This window comes from Urtica dioica, chromosome 4 (genome assembly GCF_054948205.1).
Source record: "Urtica dioica subsp. dioica isolate 48M chromosome 4, U.dioica_male_clone48M_v1_H2, whole genome shotgun sequence".
In the NCBI taxonomy this organism is placed as follows: domain Eukaryota; kingdom Viridiplantae; phylum Streptophyta; class Magnoliopsida; order Rosales; family Urticaceae; genus Urtica; species Urtica dioica.
In genome coordinates this window covers 9,867,315-9,882,490 of record NC_142759.1, presented here as the reverse complement: position 1 = coordinate 9,882,490, position 15,176 = coordinate 9,867,315, and the positions used below count along the sequence as shown (strand labels likewise).

The 15,176-nt window shown below is 36.4% G+C and overlaps 2 protein-coding genes across 2 annotated transcripts; both read left to right on the top strand.

Moving 5' to 3' along the window:
- Positions 1 to 3,615: 3,615 nt before the first annotated feature.
- Positions 3,616 to 7,887, top strand: LOC149400242 (two-component response regulator-like APRR9). Its single transcript, XM_089612326.1, has 9 exons — positions 3,616 to 3,988; positions 4,076 to 4,285; positions 4,717 to 4,878; positions 4,976 to 5,106; positions 5,232 to 5,381; positions 5,722 to 5,866; positions 5,978 to 6,359; positions 6,518 to 7,268; positions 7,449 to 7,887. Exons 2-9 carry the CDS (start codon positions 4,087 to 4,089, stop codon positions 7,527 to 7,529), a joined length of 2,001 nt encoding a protein of 666 aa, XP_089468452.1. The 5' UTR covers positions 3,616 to 3,988; positions 4,076 to 4,086; the 3' UTR covers positions 7,530 to 7,887.
- A 291-nt stretch (positions 7,888 to 8,178) lies between these two features.
- On the top strand, positions 8,179 to 9,530 carry LOC149400241 (Late embryogenesis abundant (LEA) hydroxyproline-rich glycoprotein family). The gene has a single exon (XM_089612987.1). The coding sequence runs from the start codon at positions 8,623 to 8,625 to the stop codon at positions 9,307 to 9,309; it is 687 nt and encodes a 228-aa protein (XP_089469113.1). The 5' UTR covers positions 8,179 to 8,622; the 3' UTR covers positions 9,310 to 9,530.
- Positions 9,531 to 15,176: the final 5,646 nt, after the last annotated feature.

Here is a 15,176-nt window from a genome sequence, read left to right as displayed (position 1 = left end):
TTTCAGTGTTGATCGTAATTTCACTCACTATGGAATGGAAGGGAAAATTTTATTCCATTGGTGGAAATTTCTACTTCCATACATTTTAAAAAAATAATTAAAATAAATATTTTCTAAAAGATTAAAATGTAGTTTTTTTTTCAAAGAATGACTAAAATGTAAAAGTAAAAAAATGAAGAATAATTTATTGAAAATGGCTTTCGTAGAAGAAAGACTACCTTTATTCATATATTCCAAAGTTACAAATACAAATATATTTCATATATTTTGACGAGAAGAGCTTCGATGAGAAGAATACATTTTAAAAAAATTAAAACTATATATTAAAAATATATTTGATGACTACATAAAAAAATTATATATAAAAACTTTATAATAAAAATAAATTTATGAAAAGATTTTATGAGATATGAGAAGATTGTATTGTGAGCTGTGAATAAATGACAATAAATATGGAGATATTTATTGGAGAATGAAAAAAATGATTAAAAATTAAATAAAAAAATCATTCAGCCTCCAAAGTTACATTTATACAGGTTTATTTATGGTCGTTGGGTTTACAAAGGTCACAAATCCAACGATCTAGTGTTTTTTTAAAATAAAAAATATTAAAATCAAAAGTCAAATAATCAGTGGAACACATGGAAAGAAGGACTTTTACTTTTATCCGTGCTCTATCACGTGTCCAACGGAAGGAAATCCTTCCATTCACGCATCCTCTCGTGGAAGGAATCCTTCCACTCGATTTTTAAAACCAGAATGATGGGATTTCCAACCTTTTTTCCTACCATAAGTCCAAATTTACTGTAATGGCATTATAACCCTATTTACCGCTCCGTTAAACATCGAAAGAAGATAAATTAAGAGCAACATATCATTTGATAAATGACTAAGAGAGTTGCTGTAGATACTGTAGTAATATTGCACTCTCTTTAATTTCAGTTATGTAATATCTTTTGGCTATCTTTGTTTAATAATTTGTTTGTTTCTGTCTCTCACGTTTTAGTATATTTTCCTTTTGGAGTGTTATTGTTAGTGGGTGGCTTTGATGGATAAATCTATGTACTTATAACACTGAGATTTACTACAAGGGTAAAAATGAATTACAATAGGATTTATTTATAAGAAACACACGATAATTTGTACATAAAATTAAGGAAAATGACACATGTATACCTTGTGTTTTAGTGAAATGTTGACTTCAAACTTTTGTTTTAAAAAATGTTGAGTTCATACATTTTGTTTAACTAAAATGACGAAAGTATACCATGAAATAGACAACAGTATCACAAATCTTCTTTTTATTAAATTTTTATTTACTTTTCATTGACGTTGTCTATGATATTTATATGTGTTATAATCGGAATATTAATAACACCGAACAGACTAAATAAAATATCGACCAAAGGTATTTTAACATGAGAAACGCAATGAAGCATAAGTTAAGCTTCAATGCCGATTAAGTCTAATAAAAGCTTCTCGGCACAATAATAGACGTCAAAATAATGCTTACTTGGCCACGTAGGCACAAAAGAAACCGCAAAATAACTGAAGGAAAGTTATTTTACACGGTTACACAATAACTGACAGGACGTGGGTCTGATCAACCTACCCTAAGGAAAAAGATATAAAAGGAGGAAGAAGGACAAAGGAGAAGAACAGACTGCATTCTATATACAAAAAACCATATTCGTATTGTAGAACTTCTTGTATTGAGATTCGTCTAGTATCAGAAAAGTCCGATCTTTGTATTCAATTTGTTACAGGTTATACAATCGTCGAGACAATTGTTGAATCTATTTTTATACAACAACAATATGTAAACCTCAATTATCTTTATTTATTCATGTCATATATATAATTTATTTAAAAATTAAAAAATAAACAACAGTCTCTTAATATGAAGAACACAGAAATATGTAAAGGGGTAAAAATCGACAGTTGATAGTAATCAAAATCACATATTCGAACAGAGAATCCAGAATTCATAGTTGCAATTCGAACACGGAATGAAGTCATCACTTAGAAGATATGAGTTTTATTATTTAATTTCAATTTAAGGTTATTTTTATTTCAAAATTGAAAATTTGGAAATTAGGATACTGGTTTGGATTTAATTCAATTTTTCTTATATAAGAGTTAATATAAATAAAAAAGAGATTTGTGATATTGTTATTCATTTCAAGATATAATTTCGTCATTTTAGTTAATCAGATGATATGAACTCGACATTTTTAAAAATCAAAAGTTAAACTCAACATTTCACTTCGACACAGAGTATATATATTTTATTTTCCCTAGAAATTAAGAGTAAAGAAAATTAACGCCGCCGCGTTAAAATGTGACAATCGTGAAAAAATGGATATTTTGATATTGAAAATAATTATTATTAGTTGCGCTGATATAATCGATACTCTTTTGATATAGAGAAAAATATTAATGTTCTTAATTTTTTAATCCCATCATAATAATGGGTTGCCTAAGGGCAACACGGCTATATATATTTATATATATATATATATATATATATATATATATATTAATTTACACATACAAAATTCTGATCATATATTTATCATTACACTCGATGCATATTTGACTAGATCAATATGCGAATTTTGAAGGTCCCATGGTGCCGAATCATGAGAATAATATATTTGAAAAGTTCTAAATACATCTCATCGTAGATGTATATATACAAGCGTAATAAAGGCGTTCAAAAAACATGATTCATGATATATATATATATATATATATATATATATATATATATATATATATATATATATATATATATATGTGTGTGTGTGTGTGTGTGTGTGTGTGTGTGTGTAAAGATTTTAAAAAATTAGGTTCATACAACTATCTTTAGTATTTTGGACAGGAATATCATTTAAACCAACAACTAATAACTAACACATGTATTCTTTATCATATTATTTTTTTTAGTTAATTTCGTTGTTTCTCACCAATCAAAGTATCTCACAAAAAAATTATCAAGTACTACAAATTTCAGATGAGAGATTTTGTGAAAATGTTTCGAGTTGTTTTTCATAATTTTTTTTTTTTATAAATATAAGCTAATTTGTTAAATTATGCTGAGAAAATACGATTTTTTTTCAGCTCATTGTCATAATTAGCAAATAAAAAAAAAACAAAAATAAAACAAGCTTTGCGTGGAGTTGGAGCTTACTATAAAAAGTTATGTTTCAGGATTAAGAGTATTTTGGTCCGAAAAATATATATCCTCTAATTTTTTAAATTTTAAGGTATAACTATAAAATTAATATAGTACCTTCCCAAAATTTAATCAAATTCAAGGGAAAAAAGAGGACCAAAATGAAAATTCGGCGCCCACTGAAACTAAACCAAACGAAAGGAAAGAAAGTTGTTTTTCAAAAAAAAAAAAAAAAAAAAAAAAGGAAAGAAAGTTCTTTCTTAACAAAAAGAAGGAGAAACGAAAGAAGATTCTATGGGATGGCTGTCCACGTGTCTCACTCCCGACCATCATAAACTGATGTGTGATGGGCGAGATGACGTGGCAACCACAAGTTTTCAACAAAATAAAATATTAGAAGTAGAACCCCCGTCTTCTTTCAAAATCTTCCACACCAGCAATTAAATTTAAAGTTTCCTTGTGGGTCCCGCGAGCGCGACGGAGGGGAATCACAGCCACGCAAAGGCCCCAAGAAATATCATAGACGGTGGCTGATAACGCGCCACGTGGACGCACCAATTCGGGGCCAATCACGTTCCACCTTTTGATCCATCCGAGCGCCAAGCTATCTTTTTATTCTTCTCTCTCTAATTTCGCGGCTATGATTTAGAGATTTTTTCTTATAATATGACAGTAATAATATTAATAATGAGGGATTACTGTTTATTTGTTTCCGTGCTTAGTCAAGGCATTATCTTTAAGCTCTACAACTCTCTCATTAGAAGCAAGCAGCGATCATATATTTTTCTTGATTTGAATATTTAGAATAAGGTACGGATTTCTCTTTGATAAAAAAATTATTTGATTAGTTAGGGTATTTGAAATTCTGAGGAATCTCGTTCTGATTGTTGTTTGTAGTCTTGTCTGAAATGGTAGAAGAAGGAGAAAGGTCTGAACATAGAATGATCGAGAGAAATGAAGATCAAGACCTAGAAAAAGAAGAAGGGTATGTCGTTTCCAAGTGGGAAAATGAAATTCCAAGGATGGTTCTGAGAGTCCTTCTGGTTGAAGCTGATGATTCCACGCGCCAGGTTGTCACTGCTCTTCTTCGCAAATGTGGTTACACTGGTAATCAATCATCTTTCTTTCCCAATGTCTTCTTCTTCTTTTTAATTTGTTTGTTTGCTTTTGGAATTTTGCTTGTCTTTACTTTTTCTTCTTCGTCAGACTATGACAATAATCTCTCTCTCTCTCTCATTCCAAATCTACGAGTATCAAGTATTAACTGGTTTATACGCTCTATTATAAGTCTGATCTGTTATGGAATTAAATATAAATTCGGTATCTTTTTACACGATTAGCTCATAGTATATATAGGAAGATTGGACTGAAAATATTTTAATTGCTCAGGCTCTCATTTTCTACTTGACATCGTTTGTTAGCTTAAGCAGTTTTGATGGAATTGTGATGTCTTTTAACACTATCTGGAGATGACAAATCCAAATCTGAAAAGAAAAAAAAAAAAAAAAAAACTAACTCTTGGTTGTTTGGGCCGCTAGTTTCTGCGGTGTCTGATGGGCTAACAGCATGGGAGACTCTGAAGGAGAGCGCTCAGAGCATAGACCTCATATTGACCGAAATGGATTTGCCCTTAATATCTGGATTTGCACTTCTCTCTTTAGTCACGGAACACGACGTTTGTAAAGAGATTCCTGTCATAAGTATGTTAATCCGAGACATCTGCACTTTTTTTTTCGTTGAAATTAGTCAAACACACGAAGCTTAACAGAATACTTTGTTTTTTATTTTCAATCGCAGTGATGTCCACACAGGATTCAGTTAGCATGGTCTTCAAATGTATGTTGAAAGGCGCGGCTGACTATCTGATTAAGCCTCTCAGGAGAAATGAGCTGAGTAACCTTTGGCGGCATGTCTGGAGAAGGAACTTGGTACACCCGTTTGTCTCGTTTTTTAAGCCTCTGATTGCATCGTTGGATATATATATATATATTAGTGCTCTGTGCATGGCGTGTTATGATTTAACTGGGGATTTTTGTTTTTTCGGTTGTTTCAGAGACAAGTTCCTCATAACTTGGCTCAGCAGAAAAAGCAGATAGTGGATCCCGCTTCTGGGAAACATTTGCTGCCCAGAGATCGTTCGAGCGACTCTTTGATTTCTTCTCCGACCACTAAGGACCGGAGTGAGAAAGGAAGTGACGCCCAAGTGAGTGAATCACTAAACAATGTCTTGTTTTTCCGGCTATAATTGCTTGAATACAAACTGTTGTGCTAAATCTCATGCTCGGAGTAGGTGCCAAGAATGTTCTGGTTTCCCTTAGTTGGTAAATGCATATTGACTTCTTAGATTATAATCCAAGTGTTTGTAACTTAAAGTGAAAAATGGTATGAATAGAAGCTCCTCTATGAAAGCTATAATTCTGATCCGTCTACAAGACGATATACTACTAGCCAAGCTCATTTTGAAATCAAAGTGAGACTGCTTTGTTTTGAGTAAATCATGAAGTTTTACATTAGAGTGCATGTTTTGCTTCCACTTTTTGCAGAGCTCTTGTACAACACCAAACTTGGAGGCTGAGAGTGAGAAACTTTTAAAGCGGAGCCGTGATCAATTTAAAGAATCCAACGTGAAGAAAGAAGATGGTGAAAAACTGGACGAAGGTTTGGACATAGATGTGTGCGAGACTAGAGGTATACCATATCTCTCTCTCTCTCTCTCTCTCTCTCTCTCTCTGAACTTATTTGATAAAAAAAAATTTCCCTTTTCGATCTTATAACATCTGATTATACTTTTCATCACAGAGAAGTCAAACCTTTACAAGCCAGAGGTTGTATCTTGCAATGGGGCTTATAAGTCGATTGTGTTGAGATTGGAAGAAGACCACATTATTGCTAAAAGAGCGAAGCTAGACGAAAGTGTCCTGGCTAACCTTATCAACGAGATTAAGAGCAGTCGTGATGATGAAATGTTTACGCAACCACGAGAAGTTGGTGTGAACGGTTTCATTGGCAAGCTCGTGAGATGCAATAATAGTCACTCTACTGTCAATGATGGCACAGATAAGTCTGAGCATCTTCTTAGTATGGAACTTTCTTTGGGAGGAAATCTTTCACGAGGCTCACATAGCCAAGTTACAATTGAAGAGCCTAAAATGACTCATTCTAATGCCTCTGCATTTTCATGGTTAGTTCTTTATCGTATTTAGATCAGTTGTCATTTTGTTTCTTTCGAAGAAATCACGCTGATACTTGATACAAGTGAAAGTTACTATAATTTGTTCACTACAATGAAAATATTTCAGGCGAAATTCGTTGATCCTTTTTCCTAATTTCTATCTGCAGGTACAACAACAGTCCTACATTGCAGCCCCTTTTCACCACACATCCTAATGGCCCCACTAAACCAAAGGAGGCTGTGAAGGAATCTGAAGAAACGACACCATTGAATCAATCCTTTGGAAATATAATCAACGATTCTCAGCAGCAACATGAACAGCCTATGGGCTTTGCTCGATACTGGGATAGCCAAGAATCGCCACGAAGCCCACAGCGGCTTGAACCAATTCCAGTAACAGGTCATCGCTTTGAGAAGCTTTCTACTGGACCAAATGGCCAGTTTTTGCCGTCTTTGTATTACGTCCGGTCAAATCTATCCCCCGTGTGGAGTCCCGTTTCAGAAAGCCGGAGTGAGAAAGAACTGTTTGACACTAATGATACGTCAATCCAGTGTGAAGGCCGAGAGAATCACCTGTCAGAGGAAACTAGTTATTATAAGTCCACTGAACAAGCCGGGAAAGACCACGATGCTTCAGAGCTCATCGAGGACTCGAAACTGGACCCTCTTTCTGCTGATCAAAGCAACGTCGGTTACGCCCGCAATAGAAGGAGCGAAGAATGTACAACTTCAATCAGAACACCCGAAGAAAATGGCAAGGCCAACTTGGCTCCAGCTCAGAGCCTGAGGAGAGACCTCAATAATGGACAGTTTGGTCCTGAGAAGTTCAGAGGTATGGATTCTGTTTGGATAACTCAGAGAGAAGCTGCTTTGGCTAAGTTCCGGATGAAGCGAAAAGATCGTTGTTTTCATAAAAAGGTACTAAAAAAATACATTTTCCATTTCCGTTAATATTAATGCTCAACCGTGAACTTTTGAACTAAACTATGAACACGGCTAGAGCAAATGCACCAATCGGTTGCTTATTTGAGAATACTTTTTCTGAATTTATAATATATAAAAATTCTCATTTCGTTGGTTCATTATTTATTTGCACAGGTGAGATATCAGAGTCGAAAAAAGCTCGCCGAACAGAGGCCAAGAGTGAAAGGACAGTTCGTGCGTCAGAGCGCGAACTGACCCTCCAATCACTAGTGTTCCACAAAAGTAATCACTTCTGTAAGAGAAAAAAACAATCATAACACATAACAATGAGTGTCTGAGATTTTTGACGTGTAGGACGTTCTTGTAGTATGTAACAAAAGAGTAGGTTTTAGTGATATGACTTGGTGCAGTGTCTCAAGTGTGAGTGTTTATTGGCTTGAAAAGTTAAGCTTGCTCCGTATGTATTTGGAAGCAAATATTTGTGTGTGGGTAATACATATCTTAGAATTTAGAATACGCTTAGCTAGCTCTCAGACCTCAGATAAACCAGCTTATTAGTACTTGTTTGTTTGTACACGTTTAAGGTTTGTTTATATTAGTTTGATTTGTTGTCCTTGCTTGGATCAGTTAGTGAGTTTTGGTTTCATTTGGGATTTTTTTTTTCTCTTTCTGTGCTCATCTAATTTTTTTCCTTGCTTGTTTGACTTTGGAGCATTTATGCTCAATGTCTTGAAACGTCAGACACCGGGAAAGGCATGCAAAATGTTACATGTGCTTATATTTAGACGTGGAAATATTGTTTACATGACACGTGAGATATTATTAGTAATATAGGATGATACGTGACACAAGGCGACAAAACAAAGCCTAATAATAGTTTACTGCGATCTCGTGCCAGGTACGAGAGTTTTGTCGCAATAACAAGCAGAGAGTTATCCGTCTGACGTCACTCGGTTTTTGTCGGCTATTTCTACAAGACAACAAGCTTTTTTTTTAACTAATTTAAAATGTGCTAACTGTGGTGAATCCTAAACAGTCATGCCATTGTATGAAGTTAATCACACAATAATAGAGTGAAAAAAAGATGACGAGGAGGAGAGCGAGATTACCACAGAATAAATCAAATTCCACGCCTTTCACAATATCATAATTTTTCCTAAAAGAAAAGAACAAAGCTTCAAGTGACTTGAAAGAAAAAAAGTAGTGTAATAAAGAAGAAAGAAGAAGAACACAACAACACTAGTTAATTAATTGGCATCCCATTCCATTATCCTTCCTCTTTCCCTCTTTATTTCTTTCAATACAACACAATCTCTCTCTCTCTCTCTCTCTCACTGTACACACAAATATGGCAGCTGAGGATCATCATCAAGAGCAAGAAGGAGGAGGGCCAGAAGGTCAGGACCACCACGAGAAGCCGCGGCGGGTGGGCCCGGGCCGGCACCCGGCGCGGCGGGCCATCTTTGCGGCCCTCTCGATCTTCCTCCTCCTGGCGGGGGCCACCGCGCTGGTCCTATGGCTCGTTTACCGACCCGAGAAGCCGCACTTCAACGTTGTCGCCGCCGCCGCCTACGCCCTCGCCGCCACCGCCGTTCCCGACTCCCAGCCTCCAGAAGTCACGGCGGCGCTGCAGTTCACGGTGGTCGCAAGGAACCCCAACCGCCGCGCCACCGCGTTCCTCGACCGCCTCTCCGCCCACGTGGCCTACCGCGACGAGCCCCTCACGCGTCCCGCGCCGCTCCCGCCGCTCGTGCTGACGCGCCGCGGCGCCGTGGCCATGTCGCCGGTGCTGGGCGGCGGAGAGGCCGTCCAGGTCTCCGCCGCCGCGGCGGTCGGGCTCGCGGCCGACGCCGGGACGTACGGCGTCGTGGGGATGCGCGTCGTGCTTCAGGGCCGCCTCCGCTGGAAGGCCGGGCCTGTACGGACGGCCCACTACGGCTTCTACGTCACCTGCGACGTCGTGGTGGGACTCCGGCGGGGCGTCGTCGGACAACTCCCTCTCCTCCGATCTCCTCCTTGTAAAGTTGATATCTGATATTATATATTAATATTATATTACATCATATCATATGTGTGTCAGTCAGTCAGTCAGTGTATTAATTTACGCTTCGGTAATTTGTATTGTTTTATCGTATTCTTCTTAATAACATCATCGCATTGCAGTTCGAGTTCCATTATTTGAGACTGCCAAGCTAAGACGCTTGGCCTTATTCCCATGCATACACCATTTTTTTCTTTTTCTTTTTTGTGTAAAAAAATAAAAATATTTAAGCGAAATCGACGTGGCGAATGGATGGAAGTCTCGCCGATACATGTTTTCTCTACGAGTGGATTTCAAGAAATTTGATAAAGCTTATATTATGCGACACCTATAATACTTTTTTTATATTATAATTATTATTTGTATGAATAATCTTCCCGGACATTGTATTACTGTTTTTCTTAATAGTTTCAATATATAAATGTAGCGATGTATCTTTAGGCGATTATGTAACTATTAATATTTTTTGTTCTTGCGATGGAAACAATTTTAGGATAAATCATCACTATAGAAGTATGTGCTACGGATAAATCAACACAAAAGATTAAGTTCCTTACCAAGTAGCTTTTCGAAGTATTAACAATGACCGCTAAATTTACAAACCCTTATTACAGTGATTTGTATCATATATATCTTATGTTTGAATACTACGGTAAATGCAATTTGTATAGATTATATCTACGATATAAAAATTTGGTTTGGCACGCCTTAAAAAAAAAACATTAGATGTACGTTGAAAAAGACTTGAAAAATAAATGGGCATCGCATCTTAATTCTTATAACTGTCCGCCAACCTATTAGTGATTCCAAAATGAGTCTAGTGGTATAAGGAATCCGATTCATGGATAAAGTTCAGCTCCATCAATAAATTAGAAAAAATAAAAAAATCAGCTTATTAAAGATAATGAATTCATACGCGGTAATATGCTTCTTCCTTTTTTAATTAAACAAACAATATAAAGCTGCTTAACAGTATGGCTTTCCTGCTCCGTATTATAAAATCTTAACTCCGTTTGAGTTTCTTTCTACATAGTAGAACACACACACACACACACACACACACACAATCATATATATATATATATATATATATATATATATATATGTGTGTGTGTGTGTATATATATATGTATATATATATATATGTACACTACTTGCAAACGCCGATTTTTTTTTTTTTTTTTTCGTTTTGATTGATGATTTCAATTTAGCTCGCCACACATGCATTTTCGTGCTGGGCTTGGTGGGCCTGAACTTTTGGCGGGCTTAGGGTGGTCCAAAATTAAAAAACTGAAGGGCACATCCTAGCCCAAAATCCAAAAAAAAAAAAAAAAATTGTCTTCATGAATTTCAATTTGTGTGTATAAAATTCATTTTATGTATGATTTTATCCTTTTATTTATAAGCTAAAGGTTTAAACGGAGTACCACCCTAGTGAAAATGCAGACATAATAACCATATAAATTAGGTGAGGCCAATATGTAAAAATAAATAATAAATAAAAATCAAAGGGTACTAATTTATAAATTTTGAAGGTCGAAAAATTAGATAGAAAAATATAATTTTATTTAAAACTTCATATTTATTTATTAGTTTATATGAATCATTAATGTCAATGCTATTTCTCGGATAACGCTTGCAGGACATGCGGTGGGAGCTGACATTGACACATGTTCCGTTTCGATTGCCTTGAGTTGTTTTCATGGACTTCGAGGGGCTCTTTGGGATATAAACCGAATAACCGAGATTCTCGGGATACCCTATGAATCACAATCAAGGGAAGGAATCTTAAAGTCGAGAAAGAAAGAGTGATTTGGGGTCGTGAGCTGGAAATGCTTCTCAATCAATGATTCTAGGGAAAGACTTGAGAGTAGTCAATGATTCTCGAGAAACACTTGAGAGTAGATGCGGTGGCTCCTCGCGATAACTTCTCGCCGGAAGTGAGCTCTTCGTCGTTGCTTACTAGAAAAAGAGAGAAAAGTGAACTATCGGGACGCGGAGGGTTTTCTCCCGAAGCTCAACATTAGTGGCGACGTAATGTGAGGTGAGGGGACTTAACTCAATTCTCATTTTTAGTCTCAAGTGTGTTTGAGTAAAGAAAATCAAGTGAGTAGAGAAATGAGCGTAGTTTTTCCTTAGTTGAAAGAGAGTTAGAGTTACCTCAAAGATGACTATTGAGATGATATTTACAAAATCTTGAGGTTTGTGCATGAGGTGAAATAGTGGGTCCTATCCGAAATCGAGTCCTTGGGCTTGCTTAAGCCTTGACATGACGAGTGGACAATTAGGGCCTTCCGGTCTTATGTCTTGGCCTAGAGGTGAGACGAGGAATGGACAAGTCAACGAGAAGACGAGTTGGGCCTTCTGGTCTTGGTCTTGGCCCAGGAGGCGAGTGGACGAGTAGGGCCATCCGGTCTTGGGTCTTGGCTAGGAGACGAGATGACAAGTGGACGAATGAGTGGTTAGAGGTGTGGAGTCTAATCGCCGCCGAGGGGACGACTGAAGAACTTTCGACGATGATTTGCGGATCGTTGTTCTTTGTAAAGTGCAAGAGAGTTGTAAACATATTTTCTCTCGATTTGAGTTTTAGTGAGAATCTGCAGCGACAAAATGTACGTAGCTTTCATGAAATTAAACCACTATAAATTTGTGTGTGCTAATTTCGTTCTTTGCAAATTCTGTTTTTTTTTATATATATATATATATATATATATATATATATATATATTTTAAGTCGGATTTATGTGTTGAATCCTACATAGACGAGTCGACGAGTGGCAAGACGACGAGTAATCTTATTTGATTGGAAAAAAAAAATCTTAAAATGGTTAGATATAAAAAAAAAATAAAATAAAAAATAAAGAAAAAAACAATGAGCCAGTAATCTTACTTTAAGTTTAAGAAAAAAAAAATAGAAATAATTAGTTTATCACTCAATGTTCGAATATAGGTATCAATGAACAATATTCCTAAAGTGTAGGATAAACAAGTCCAAAGAAAAAATCACCAACCTAATCTTTGGCAAAAGACACGTATATTAAGGGAAACTTGATAAACCAAGCATTTTGTGAAACCACATTTGAAAATAAAGCCATGTTTTGATACTCTTAGGAAAACCAAACATTTTTACTTATGAAAAGTCAAAAATGCCCTCACCTTCCTTCTTCTTTCTTCCTGCAGTAACAATTAAATGAGTTCAAGAAAATTGAAACAAAAACACAGAGCAAAACCCACGGGACTAAACCCACGAACGGCGAGAAAGGACGAAGCACGAACCGACGAAGCCCGAACCAGAGCGCCGACGCAAACCAGTCCTCCCCGTCGCCGCCATTTCGCTCCTTCCTCTTCTTGTACAAAGCAGAGAAGAAATCGCCGACCCCTCGTCACCATCCCGACCACCATCATCCTCCACCGAGCAGAGCAGAGCGCCACCGCCGCGAGCTCGCCGTGGCCGCCGTGACCCATCCTCCACCGCGCGCTTCAGGCCGAGGAAAAGAGACGTCGCCGGGAGTCGCGAGGACGCCGGAGCAAGAGCGACCACCGAGGAAGGAGTGAGTGGTTTCCGGAGAATCTAATTCCACGAAAATAAGGTGAGGAAGTCTCTTTCTCGGATGGATTTTCGAGCTAGGGTTTATAGCTCATAATTTGGGGATTTTGATTCCGGGATGACTTCTAAGCAATTGATTGTGTTTAGTTGATCTTTAGACCCGATTATTGATGTTGAGGACTTGAAATTGGTGATTGGTTTCGGATTTCTTGGTTGTGGTTTGAATTTGGCCGAATTTGTGAAAAAGAAAAACTGTTTGAACTGCCTCTGTAAATCGACGTGGACAGACCGATATGATCTGAGTTCTTATTTTTTGATATTTTTCATGGATAGTAGACTGTATGAGCTTTCTAAAATGACCAAGAACATGTAAATCCATTGAGTATTGAATGAGTTATGAATTTCCAAAGTTTGTGTTTCGCAGCAGTAAAACGAGATTTCCAGAATTGTAACAGTGAATTACGGGCTGTTTTTGAGATAGCTATTCTTGTCGTATATATGCTTGTAATATCTCGTTAGAAAGCTACATGCGTCTACTTTCATTTGCCGCTAGAATCAATCGATTTCAAGTTTTGTAGCTCGAGTTATGATGGCTTAAGCGCTAGTGGGTCAGGCTGTCGGGAATTCTTTTGACTTGTTTATGTTTGTCGAGCGTTCGATTCTTGTGAGACCGACGCCGCAAAATCCGAGGAGGAAGAAGGAGTGAGGGTTCGATTCTTGTCGTATATAGTCAAGACTTTCAGGTGGATTTTATGTATATTTCAGACTTTTCAGTTATTTTATGTCGTGGATTTCAGACATTTCAGAAATTTTATGTAATGGATTTCATACTTTCCAGTTATTTATGTGTTGGATTTCATACATTTAAGTTATTTTATGTCTTTGATTTCAGACATTTCAGTTATTTTATGTCTTTGATTTCAAAACTTCCAGTTATTTATGTGTTGGATTTCAGACATTTAAGGTATTTTATGTAATGGATTTCAGACATTTCAGGTATTTTATGTAATGTATTTCAGACTCTTCAGTTATTTTATGTTGTGGATTTCAGACATTTCAGAAATTTTATGTAATGGATTTCATACTTTCCAATTATTTATGTGTTGGATTTCAGACTTTTCATTTATAAATAAGTGAAAAGTCTGAAATCCAACACATAAATAATTGGAAAGTATGGAATCCATTACATAAAATTTCTGAAATGTCTGAAATCCACAACATAAAATAACTGAAAAGTCTGAAATACATTACATAAAATACCTGAAATGTCTGAAATCCATTACATAAAATACCTTAAATGTCTGAAATCCAACACATAAATAACTGGAAGTTTTGAAATCAAAGACATAAAATAACTGAAATGTCTGAAATCAAAGACATAAAATAACTTAAATGTATGAAATCCAAAACATAAATAACTGGAAAGTATGAAATCCATTACATAAAATTTCTGAAATGTCTGAAATACACGACATAAAATAACTGAAAAGTCTGAAATATACATAAAATCCACCTGAAAGTCTTGACTATATACGACAAGAATCGAACCCTCACTCCTTCTTCCTCCTCGGATTTTGCGGCGTCGGTCTCACAAGAATCGAACGCTCGACAAACATAAACAAGTCAAAAGAATTTCCGACAGCCTGACCCACTAGCGCTTAAGCCATCATAACTCGAGCTACAAAACTTGAAATCGATTGATTCTAGCGGCAAATGAAAGTAGACTCATGTAGCTTTCTAACGAGATATTACAAGCATATATACGACAAGAATAGCTATATAAAAAACAGCCCGTAATTCACTGTTACGATTCTGGAAATCCCGTTTTACTGCTGCGAAACACAAACTTTGAAAATTCATAACTCATTCAATACTCAATGGATTTACATGTTCTTGGTCATTTTAGAAAGCTCATACAGTCTACTATCCATGAAAAATATCAAAAAATAAGAACTCAGATCATATCGGTCTGTCCACGTCGATTTACAGAGGCAGTTCAAACAGTTTTTCTTTTTCACAAATTCGGCCAAATTCAAACCACAACCAAGAAATCCGAAACCAATCACCAATTTCAAGTCCTCAACATCAATAATCGGGTCCAAAGATCAACTAAACACAATCAATTGCTTAGAAATCATCCCGGAATCAAAATCCCCAAATTATGAGCTATAAACCCTAGCTCGAAAATCCATCCGAGAAAGAGACTTCCTCACCTTATTTTCGTGGAATTAGATTCTCCGGCAACCACTCACTCCTTCCTCGGTGGTCGCTCTTGCTCCGGCGTCCTCGCGACTCCCGGCGACGTCTCTTTTCC

Coding starts and splice junctions, on each gene's coding strand:
- LOC149400242 (XM_089612326.1), top strand. CDS start 4,087: ATGGTAGAAGAAGGAGAAAGGTCTGAACATAGAATGATCGAGAGAAAT. Junction 4,879..4,975: donor TAAAGAGATTCCTGTCATAA/GTATGTTAATCC, acceptor TTTCAATCGCAG/TGATGTCCACACAGGATTCA. Junction 5,382..5,721: donor AGAAAGGAAGTGACGCCCAA/GTGAGTGAATCA, acceptor CACTTTTTGCAG/AGCTCTTGTACAACACCAAA.
- LOC149400241 (XM_089612987.1), top strand. CDS start 8,623: ATGGCAGCTGAGGATCATCATCAAGAGCAAGAAGGAGGAGGGCCAGAA.